Source organism: Heptranchias perlo, chromosome 19 (genome assembly GCF_035084215.1).
Source record: "Heptranchias perlo isolate sHepPer1 chromosome 19, sHepPer1.hap1, whole genome shotgun sequence".
NCBI classification, from domain to species: domain Eukaryota; kingdom Metazoa; phylum Chordata; class Chondrichthyes; order Hexanchiformes; family Hexanchidae; genus Heptranchias; species Heptranchias perlo.
Window position 1 is genome coordinate 30,757,052 of NC_090343.1, and position 12,690 is coordinate 30,769,741.

The 12,690-nt window shown below is 36.2% G+C and overlaps 1 protein-coding gene across 1 annotated transcript in view; it reads left to right on the forward strand.

The window, feature by feature from the left end:
* The window catches only part of slc9a8 (solute carrier family 9 member 8), an 84,421-nt gene extending 77,683 nt beyond the window's left edge, over nt 1–6,738 (forward strand). The window contains exon 16 of the mRNA XM_068000579.1: nt 184–6,738. Within this exon, the coding sequence (XP_067856680.1) occupies nt 184–291 (108 nt within the window). The 3' untranslated portion in view covers nt 292–6,738. The remainder of the gene's footprint in view (nt 1–183) is intronic.
* Nucleotides 6,739–12,690: the final 5,952 nt, after the last annotated feature.

The window sequence follows — 12,690 nt, forward strand, 5'->3', positions numbered from 1 at the left end:
GATGAATCTTATCACTAAAGATAATCACTGCTCTATGAAAAATCTAACAAAATGCAACTAAGTTCTACATTTCTAAATCTCTATGAATTGTAAGTAGAGAACAAGAAAACTTCCTAAAAAGCCAAACTTATTTTAAATCTATATGCATACCCTTATATTTGTAACTTTATGTATGTACTCTAGGACCTCCATCATGGACGAATACAGATGAAAACATTAACGAACAAGTGGTATGAGGAGGTGCGTCAGGGACCGTCAGGCTCTGAAGATGAAGAACAGGAGTTGCTTTAGCATATGGATTGATCAAACATCTGGGCTTTACTCCAGATTTTGCACTAGAACACTGAGTTCCATAAAGATTGAGGAGAAGGGCTGGCATCGGTTAGATTCAATTCCATTGCATTCTGAGCCTCTTGGAGTGAACCTTCTGCCAACTGTTGGCTGTTCTAGTATTGAGAAAAACAAAAGCCAATAAAATGTGTGCACTTAATTCTTCTAGATAATATTTTGCATGTTCAGATTATCATAATGAAGGTGAGCATTTAAGCCTAACCTAAGGAATATCTATTTGTTAAAAAAACTGTAGATTGCACAGAGGACATGCACTTTATTTTCTTGTAAATAAGATCAAAAGTTTAATTTATCCCCACTTTCTCTGAGCATTCTGATACTGCAGAGATTTACACAGTCCCTGTGTGGTCAGTCCATAAGACTACTGAATCAGAAACCCTGCTGTTTTTTGCTTCCTTCCTATTGTCGGATATTTTGTTTATTTTTTGCTTCGTAATTCATCTTAAGAACTTGCTAACATCAATAATTTGACAAGTGAAGCTCCGATGTAAATTTTAACTCCAGTACGTATCAAAACCCAGTTCTCCCAGATTGTAATGGATATGCTAGTTCGTTGCGTCACCAGATTGTCCACATAACTTTTGTTTGACATGTAGAACTGGATACTTGGTAGAAGGCTCAAACATTAAATTCCAGTTTCGTACAGATTTCAATTTGAAATTTTGAGCTAGTTTTTTAAAAAATCATCAATGTATGGAACTTAAATCATTGAGTTTTGAAAGTATAATTAGAAAAATATGTCAGTTCAGTTTAGAAAAATACAGACTGTGAACCAAATGTAATTATTGATGCAGGCTTATTGTAAATTTATCATAGTTTTGTCATCATTTGTGCATTATTGAGACAGTTTAATGCTTCATATTTAAGCATTAAATAGTGAATTATATAACAGTATGACAAACAAAAAATTTCATATTTTCCTTTCATCTGCTGTTGACATAACTGATGTGCAGTCTGCTTACTTCAGCTTAATTTCTTTTGTAATCAAGTGTGGCATTTTGGAGTGAAACCTGAATTCCTGACACTATCTTGAATTTCAGTTCCCTTCTGCCACTTTTACTCCATGGGGCTAATTATCCAAATGCATGCTGCTATGGGGAGCCTTGCATGTTTCAGCCCGTATCGGAAAATTATGGGCACACTCCCCATGAATTTCCCATCCATTATTGGAAAGAAAGTCATGCAGAAATGCCCTTTATTTCCTGATGACACGCTGTCGACTGATGAGGTTCCCAATCAACAGTGCGTATTCGGAAAATCAACATTTTATGTTTATAGCAGCAAGGCTGTTTTGTAGGTGAGACCGCTGACAAGAACTGACCTGGTTGAAATGTGACTTTAACATCATATTATCCATTTTCAGTATGTTAAAAACAGTACATCTAATGCATCTAGCCATCACACTCCTCAATCTTAAAATGTTAGGAAAGGCACATTCCAATCTTCAAAGTTTTCTGACCAAATAACCACTAAACTATTTGACCTCAGCCTGTGTTTACTTAACAACAATTCAAATTTTGTGGCTTTAAAGGGACACAGCACCACTGTAGCAAAATAATAGTGTGCATTGCATTGTAAACATTCCTGTCTTTACAAAATAGCATATCATCTGACTCATTGTGAGTCATGCCTTGGGAGATCTGCTAGTTATTAATACATTTTTGATACTGCATCATGTCTGTGTCCATTGCACTCCAAAATGTTACACTTTGTTAAGGATACAAAAGAATTTTTGAAAAAAAATGGAAAGAAAGCCAGACATTTTATTACAAGTTCTTCTGACCTGGAGCCAGAAATTACTAACAGTTACAATTACACCCTGACCTCAGGAGTTTACAAGCAGGTAAAATTACTTGTCATGTCTTTTTAAACCACACTTTAAAGGGACAGTCTAGCTTAGCAGCTAAACATCACAATTGTGCTAAAAAAACAGATGACCTGTGAGCAGTGCCACAGAGAACCACTAGCATATAATATGTATGTAAATTTTCTGAACTTTGTTCACAAAATAGAATGCAAAGCCTGGCAGGATATCAGTGTCTAAAGGTTTACACTGGGCATTTGAAACTGAGCGCATAAATTTCAGACCAGTATTTTTGGTTTGATCGGGTTTATAGTGACAGCTTTATATCAAATTAGCCTTAATACAAGTTTCATACCAGTCTAAAGATGGTGAAAAGTTTATTAGCAGAAGCTGACATAGCAGTGGTATCCATCTGTGTTTTGCATTCAAGTTTGACTTAGAAATATTTCACCAAGTAAGGATTACATAGCCCAGCTGTTCATATGGACCGTATATCAAACAATGTGTTTTGTGTAACAATTAATGGAGCAGGCAGGTTTTCAAAACTGCTTTTAAAAAGTGTATGCTTAATCTGATCTAACTAAAGGTCCAGAATGATGGCGACACACCATGAAGAAAAAAAGTTATTCTCCCAAATAAAAAAAAACTTTAATAAAAAGGAGAGGAACATTTAGTTCATGCGCTATATTCGGTCATATTGGAAATCAAGATAAATTACGTACTTCATTTCAATCATTTATGTCATTAGCCGTCACTCTTTCAACCTCTGCCCCAAATTATTGTGCTTCTCATAGAATCTACCAGCTTTTGGCATTAGATTTTCAAATGTTCCCACCTCTTACTGTTTGAAATCATTTGCTGTTTGTTTCATTTTAAATGAAAATAGTATATTTAAATGAAAATGTTAAATACTGTAGCCCCTTTCATTTGTATGAGAATTTTAACAATTTCAAAATTCCAGAAGGCTGCAGTGTTGCATAATTCCTGTTAGTGGTGCTGCTGAGCTATTGGACATTATCTTTCTTCACTGTGCTACTGACTCCGGAATACCACAGTTGTTTCGAATGCCCATAATTTTTGGCATAATTTCATAAATGTGAAAACAGAAATTTTTGGTGAATGAAGTTTTTGGGATCTTGAGTAGACAAATTTCAATATTATACTATGCTCTCTAGGAATATACTGATAGTGTTATTAACCACACAACATTCTATAAACTAGTTAGGGGTTGCTGAAGCATTCCCTAAAACAGCTCAAACTCTTCCAACAGAAAAATATATTTATCAAATGCTATGATACATATTAAGCCATTTTTTAAAAAAGCTTTTGTTTACTGGTTTCCAATTCAGAGTCTTAGACAATAAAGTTTTAACTTCCCGTTAATACAAGTTCACTTGGTTTATATTTTCTCATCCTGACTGAAAGATTGGAAAATCTGTCTTTCTCACAGGATGCCTCCCTAAACAGTGTACACCTCCTTATAATAAAATTGATTCCAAGAGCAATGTAATTTCTCTTTCTGAATTTTCCTCATTGCTTCATTGAACATTTCTATTTAGAGACACAGCTTTCCCACCTCCTCCTTTGTTGCTCTGGACAACTTCTGCATCAGATTTTGTATTGTATCTTTGTTCAGCCATGCCTGTTCAAGACTCATTACACAGTCTCTCCTCAACTTACTCTTTCCCAGAAATGTAGAACTCATTACCTGCTTCAGTCTTTCCTCCCTCCTGCAATCTTCAGGCTTCAAAACCCAAGGCACCACTTAACCACTGCTTTCTGATTTACCTTAATTTTTCTCGCCTTTTTCAACATTGCTGGTTTTGTGCACTGTGGGCCTTGACCCACCGCCTTGGTTTCTCAATTTTAAATTGTTTAAGAGGGATACAATGCAATGAGGCCTCACGGGAACAACACAAGATTTTCAGCTTTCCAGTCAGTTGCTGCTCATATTGAACTCAGCTGTGAATAATGCCACAATGAATAATAATGCATTACCATAAATTAGCAAGAATCTAAATGGCCAAATTAGTTGTGTATAATTCTATATCATGTCACTATTGAGTGTCTGTGATGAGTAGATTTAGTTTTCTGTTGATTGCATTTTTAATTTGCAAAGCTTTTATGTACATATATTAAAACCATTGTTTAACAAAAGGGCATAATCTGTTGAAATGTAAATATTATTCATGAAGGGCATGCACTCTAAATATTAGCTCAAACTCTGAAAATATATTTTTAGAACAGCATTATTGAAGTAATTAAAACTCATTTACTGAAGCATGCTGAGAACTGGACAATAAATATCTATGGAATTCCTGGGGTTTTTATGAATGTGACACCTTATTTGTGGAATACCAACATAAGCATGTGTTGATAATAGACAATGAGTGTGATTTGGTAATTTTTTTTACTTTTGAAACCATATTTGCAAAAGTATAAGTTTACTATTTAAAGCTTTTTGGTGTCATAATAGAAATACAGAAATCCTTTCACACTGCCAAACCTCCAATATCAATGTGAATTTTCACAGTTTCGAGAACACAAAAGAGGGGAAAAGGTCTCCTGTAGAAATGTAGAGCATTTAGGTAATTTAAGTGGTTAATTTTTACCACACCTAGCAAAAATCTGGAAGAAATAACTTCAAAGTTATAAATCTGCATCACTTAAGATGAAATGAAGAGCTAGCATAAGAGCAGATGGTTGCAGGTTTGAGTCTCCAGGTATATAGCACTTTTTTGCTTACCAAGGTTGCCGTGTATTTCCTCAGTGTTTGGCCATGTTTAATGTTGGAACATTTATGATAGTGAAGGCTATTAGGCTTTTACAGGGGTGGAAAAAGTTAGATAATTCCACTGCCTCAGCTATAAACAACTAGTGTTGAGTGTTTACAGGCAAGCACTGCCATAGAGAATTTTATATTTGAACTTCCTGGCATCTTTTTGTGACTTAAAGCAAATACACAGAAGCAAGAGGTCCCATATATAAAAAAGTGAAAAGGAATTAAAGATTTGACATTGAAGTAATAACTGGGAGATATCACAAGATAAAACAAATTGCCGTTTATTTATGAATATCTGAATGAAATATGTATTCTGAATAATGCAGCATATCCCATGCATGACCCCTCCCATGCTTGTGTTTCTAGAATGTCCCCTTCTCCCTGCTGTAGATATTGAGATTGCATTGTCCCTTCTAAGAATTATTTTTGGTGCCAGTTCCAAAGAATCTTTTGCATGTATTGTGCATGATTCAAACGTGCAGAAGTTGTAGAAATGTACTTAACACTAATCACAAATGAAAAGAAGAAAACCCAGCAAATGCTGGAAACCTAAAACAAAACCAGGAAATGCTTGAAATACATAGCAGATCAGTCAGAACTGTCACAAAGGGGTACACTTGGCACATTATCTTGTCTTTTCTCTTTACAGATGCTGACTGAACTGCTGTGCATTTGCAGCATTTTCTGTTTTTGTTACTGACCACCATTTGGTTTAAATATGCTGGATCATTTCATGCTGAATTAATCCAAAGTTTGTGATCAGTCATTTCATATTGTATTTATGTCCACACTATTGAAAATAATTTTTGGTGAACTGGAAAAATAATGTGGAAAAATAATTTATAATCCAATGTTCAGGGGCTTATGAAAGGAATGTAGATGCTGAACTTTAAAGTTGTTTTATGAAGATGCCCATCAGAAGGCAGGCTTACTGTGTTTTTGGCTACTTTATGGAGTTTTACATTTCTTACGTGGATGATTGTGAACTAGTCACTTTGTTTCCTAGCACGTCTAATGGTAATAGTATGGTGTTACTTTGAGAAATATTGATTTAAGCATTAGCACATAATATCAAAAGGACAAACTCCCTTAGAGAACCATCTACAAAAATTCAGTGGATTATTGGTTAACAAATTATGTGAACTTTTAGGTATTCCACCTCCCCTATACAGATTGAATATTTTTTAAAGAAATTTTTTTTTTGATGAATAAGAAAAATATCTTTGGTCTTTGCATAAAATGAATTTGTAGCTTGGGGCATTTACAAGTGTAAAGTTACTAGACTTCCTTTTTGTTTGTTTTGAAGTACAACCTCTAATCACTGATTTGCTTGCTTTATATCTGAGATGGAGTGCTCTATCTAGTCCATTTGGAGATCAGACAAAGCTCCTTTCAGCATTAAACTTTGGGAAAAGCCGGAGACACTCAGCTGTAATTGTGAAATTGGCACCAATGCTCCATCTGGTTGATATTTTTCCTATTAAATTTGCACAACAATTGCAATAATATGAATTAATCGGTAATTTGTAATAAAGATGCTGGGTTGATTTTTTTTTAAAGTCTTTTACTTTCTACATACAGCATTATGGCTAGTTCATACTTTTGACTAATGTGCACCTCCAGAAGATTTAGGCAGTGTGAATGCAAACTTTTACAGTCAAACATATATATAGGCTGTTTTGTCAATACAAGAAATGTTTCCTTTCATGTTTTTTGTATATTTATAAAGTATTTTCATATTTCACGTGATGTTGAAAATGGGAATATACAATTTAAAATAAATCTTTGCATTACTAATTCAGTGTGTTTCTGATTTTCCTTTGTATAGATCCATAGAATGCTGCAGCACAGAAACAGGCTATTCGGCCCATCAGTTCTTTACCAGTTTTGTTTTCCACATGATTCATCTGTCCTAATTCTACTCTTTTGATTTCCGAAAGTTATGATTAAAAATTGGTGTGTCACTATATTTAAATTCTCTTAAAGTTAAACAGGTAAAACAATACTATTTACAATAGTGAAGAATAAAACTCTTTTAGCAAAATCAAACTATTCTTTCAGCTAGCCAACAGCCAGAACAGCTGATCATAGGAATAGGAATAGATCATTCAGCCCTTCGAGCCTGTTCCGCCATTTTCTTATATCATGGCAGATCTGTACCTCAACTCCATTTACCCGCCTTTCCTCCATATCCCTTGATAACCTTACCTAACAAACATCTATCGATCTCAGTTGAAAATTTCAATTGACTCAGCATCCACAGCCTTTTGGAGGAGAGAGTTCCAGATTTCTACTACCCTTTGTGTGTAAAAATTCTTCCTGATTTCACCCCTAAATGGCCCAGCGCTGATTTTAAGATTATGCCCCCTTGTTCTGGGTTCCCCTACCAGAGGAAATAGTTTATCTACCCTATCGAATCCCTTTATCATTTTAGATCACCCCTGAACCTTCTAAACTCAAAGGAATACAAACCAAGTTTATGCAACCTGTCCTCATAATTTAACCCTTTAAGCCCTGGCATAATTCTGGTGAATCTGCACTGTACTCCCTCCAAGTCCAATATCTTTCCTGAGGTGTACAAACTGGGGGCTTAGTTGGGAGGAGGAAGGAATGGCACATGGGAAGTTGGCAAATCTACAGTGCTTGCTTGCCATAGTGGTCTTGTGCAATTTTCTGTCAAAATAACGATGAGGCTAATGGCGCTCGCTGTTATTTATGCGTAAATGGTGCAGCAACTTCAGGCAAAGAGCAGATGCGCAGTTAAATGTTAATATCTAAAAGTTGCTGTCTGATTTGCAGCACGGTACGCCACCATTTCACTGTGTACCTCACCATTGACATGCATTGAATGTCGTGAAGTTGCTGTATTTGCACAGTGGATATGAACTAAACTCTCCACAGAAAGTTAAGTCTTGTCATTTCAAGCACAAGTACCCTTTTAACGATGTGATAATTGTTAATTACTGCCAATTAACCTCTGGTACTTTCTTTGTGTGCCTAATTTGACATTGAATTCACCCACTCTAATTTACACTTCCTTCTCAGTCTTTCCGCTGTTTATTTCTCAATCCTTCAATCTGATTGATTAAAGAGATACACAGTTGGTTGTCCAGTTCACTCAGGTCCCAGATGCCCTGTTTCCCTCACTGCACCATTAGCAGCTCACACTTTCAGCAATTTAATAGGCAAAAATGTTTTGAAATGAAGGCTGCAGGGGCAAGTCTAACTAATGGCAGATGCAGTTAGATGCCGTGCTACAGCAAAATGGCCCAAAATTAAATCCCTAATTTTGGTTTACTCTTTTCCACCAGTTGTCTTCCTCTTTTCCCCCATCAAAATGTTTACTCCTTGCTGATGTACATTTCTTTGAGCACCAATCACCCTCCAGGATATTGCCCAGGCAATCTTATCTCATGTACAAGCCTAGATGGTGAGTTATGGCAGGCTATTTTTCTCCAGGAACATCATAGCTGGGCATAATCCTGATCTTACCTGATATCCACATGCACACTTTTTCAGCAGGGGTCACTGAATTGTAATCAAGAGCAGGAACCCTGGCTGATTTTTTTCCTCCCACCTTCCTAAACTTGCTCTAAGACCAATTATAGCAACTCTACTGCCACTCCAGATGAGACCAGCTAACTCAACAAAGGCCAGAAATTGAACCTAGAACCTCCTCAGCATCATGGTCAGTGTCTAGTTCTTCCCTTGGCAGCAAGTTGATGTTCTCCTTACTCCAAGCTGCTTCCTGCCTGGATGATAAAATTGTGTAACATGCAGCAATGATGACCTTGGAGACCCTACGGGCCCTGTACTGTAATACACCCTCTGATCTGTACATTAATCAGAATTATTGTTTCAAGTTGCCTATAGTATGCTCAAGTTTAGAAGTCTTCCATATCAACCATCTGTATCAGTGAATTGTCAAAAATATAATTAACTTTAAAAATGTAAAGGTGAGATTTCTGCCTGTACCCTGCAGGCAAGGAGCCTCACCCACTGGGAGTGCACACTGAGAAATTACATGTGCAATTATACACCTGTCCCAATAACTTCTCTGAAATCTTCATTTAATTAAGGATAACTTTGAGTAGTAGAATTATCTCATTAATAATGACTTATTAAAGCCAACTCCTTCTTGCACAAAATGAACATCAGCCTGTGCATTCATGTTGTTTAGGGCTTAAAGCCATTCACTAATATGTATACATTCTGTGCCCCATATCCATCCTGTGACTACATCTATGAGGAGGCAGTAACATTCGCAGCTTTTAAAGGAACTTTTTGATTGTAAGTAAGTACAAGATTAATACTGTTTTACAAAAAAATACTCTTTCTGCAACCACAAAGCACCAAGATAACTGCATTCTATAGTGTTGTAAGTAAATTATACTATTACACTATTAAACTTGAATACCAAAACTCTATTCAAAAAGTAAAATTGACTTAATTTAATGCTGACTGGTCTTTAGTTGAACTTTGATAGTATGTCTTAAAATGGTCATTTCCTCACTCTGATGCCAATTGGTCTATAATTCACAGGTTCATAACTCACTCCATTCTTAGCTATCAGAATTACATTAGCTATTGTCCAATCCTCAGGCACAACTTTAGTATTTATGTGGCTCCTAATGATAGTAACCACAGCCTTGTCTTATTCCTCACTCATATCGCATTGATTTAACACCTGGTACCATCTTTAGTGCCTTGTTTAGACACTTTACAAATGCTTCTGTGTCTTTTTGTAAATACTGTATACTCCCAAGTATTCTCTCACCAGCAAATAATGTCAGTATAATTTCCCTGGATTTAGATTCTGCAAACCAATTTCATACTTGAATGTACCATTTTCATTGTGACATTTTCAATAATTGTTCAACTAACACAACATTTTTTTTTCTCTTGCACCTATAACATTTAATGCTATACCATTCCTTGTGCAATACTTGCAATTCTATCACTTTAAATTTCTCTTTATTGTGTTCCATTAATTTACTTATGTGTATGTAGATCTCATTGATGATGTCCAACTGGTTTAGATAGGTGTCAGCCTTGGCTTAGCGTTGGCACTCTCACCTCTGAGTTTGAAGGTCGTGGGTTCAAGCCCTACTCCAGAGATTTGAGCACATATTCTAAGCTGGTACTTCAGTGCAGTACTGAGGGAGTACTGCACTGTTGAAGGTGCCATCTTTTCAATAGATGTAAAAGATCCCATGATATTTTAAGAAGAGCAGGAGAGTTCTCCTGGTGCCAAGACCAACATTTATCCCTCAACCAACATCACTAAAACAGATTATCTAGTCATTAATCTCAGTGTTTGTGGGACCTTGCTGTGTGCAAATTGGCTGCCACATTTCCCTACATTACAATAGTGACTACACTTCAAAAGTACTTCCTTGGCTATGAAGCACTTTGGGATGAGGACATGCAGGTTCATTCTTTCTATCAATATCAAGTATTTTATTTGAAGAATAATCCAAAGCACAGCAGAGATCCTCACATAATGCATCTGTTAGCTTTGCATAGTTCTAAAATAATTGGTTTGTTCACACACTCTTCTCTCATCTCCAGTGCACTTTGCTGTGATAATAGGAGAATTGTCCAACCAATACAGTCTGCAGAAGTAAACAGCTATTAAATATTTAGCATAGTTAACAAGTACCACCTGATTGCTAAGTTGCCTCCTTTTCTACTTTGTTTTTGTCTGACTGGTGCAAAGTGGGAAGAAAATTTATTTTTTTCACCAGCAGATGGCAGTATTTAGGCATTATTTTTAGCTTTAAACTAAAAGACAGATGCAACAAATTATTCAGCTAATAAGCATATGACTGTATGAAGTATTACAAATTACTATTTATTATGTAATGACATAATTAGTTCCTTAAAAGTGAAGGACATTCTTGGGGATAATATTTTATTCAAAGTAGTTCCCAACATCATCTGCTAATGAGGCCCCCTACAGCTGAACTTGCTTAATCAGTGGTAAGTAATCCTTTCTCAGCTAGTAAGGAGCAGTGGGGCCTTAGTCCTGGATATCTCATAGTGGCACAAGAGTGGAATGTTTTGTAGGTGACTCCCCTTACAGCAGCCTCCTCTGCAGCCAATGATAGCAACAGACCCAACTCTGTGAGGATGGGGTGCTCATCTGCAGTGGTATGTACTCTGAGCAAATGAATTAGGGAACAGTCCACCTAGCATATCAACCAGTTGGGAAATGAGGCAGCAAGTTTGGTTCTGAAACATCTCCAGACTATAGTACAAGGTAAATCAGCATGCATATGGGCAAACAACACTACATAGTCTGACCATCTGGCTCACTGATGATTGGACCCAAGATAGTACTTGTAGCTCAACACCTTGCTGGAGTAGAGAATGTACCAGCAGATGGTCTCAGTCATCCCACCATTCACCTTTACAAGTGGAAGACCCTTCTAGTGGTGATATTCAGGATATGGGGGTGCCCAATGATAGACTTGCTCACCTCCTCAGACAATCAACATCGCCTTTATTGCTGCTCAAGGAGCATATTCATATTAACCTGGATCGATTCTCCTTTTGGATATGAAGGTTTCTTTGTGTCTCCTCCATTTTTTTCTGAACCTATGTGTAATAATAAAGACACAAGAAGAAATGAACAAACACTATCCTAATAATTCTTTTATGGTTTCTCAAGGCAAGGTTATTTGAAATCCTGACAATCAGCAAGGACAGAAGAGATCTTCTCTCCCCATTGGGGTAGGAGCTTGTTTGAAATATTATACTTCAAACCTTGTATATTCCATTTGACAGCCTGGCTATTGAAAACCAATGACTATTAAAACTTGATCTCCTGTCTTTGATTGTAGATGCCAGCTCAGTATACACACAGTGCCCACTAATAGGGCTTACAAAACAAAATGGAAAAAGTTCATGCAATGGCAATCTGCAAAGTTGACTAGCCATACCTTATGTGATGTCCTTCACATTTTGGAGTATATCCATTATTTGAAGTTGATTTAAAATGAAATTCTACTTCGATTCATATTTCAACTAATTTGGTCTTTCATAACCTGTATATGTTTGGCTCATCCGAGAACCACTTTTTAGTGACCTGTTTTATGCAACCAATTTAGAAATTATGCCAGGCTGTGCCTTCACTATTTCTCAAATAAGACCTTAATTTTGTCTTCCACAAATTGCTGTGTTCACTGTTTGAATTTGTCAGTGATCTCAATATCCTGGCCATATCTTTGTAACCTCCTGACTCTGCTTAGTTATTTCTTTGCTCCATCATTGTGATATCCTGGCTTCATCTTTATCAATAATTTAAACTTAGCTATTTATTGGCTGTCAGTCAGTTCCCAAATATATGTGTGTGCAGTTCTTACTATTAACACTTGCTAGCCCTACTCTGCTATTTTACACAGATATTAAACTGCTTATTTTAGCTATGTTAAAATGATGGAAAACTGGCAAAATGAATTCCCAATTTTCATTTTTTCAATCCCATTACTGTATGCTCCTAATCAATTGCTTACCCTTTATTTCCTTATAATTTGAATCTGTTAGAGACACATTGCACCACAACTGAGTATCTCATACTAACATAAAACAATGAGTAAAGATCATCGGCTATTTATCTATACTTGAAATGTGTTCATTAAAATCTGAAGCTATAATAATAATAAGTGAACAGTTTAACCTGGCAATATATTTTATATGTCATCAAGCAAATCTGATGCAGGGAATACCTGTTAATCATTAAGCTCTTGAA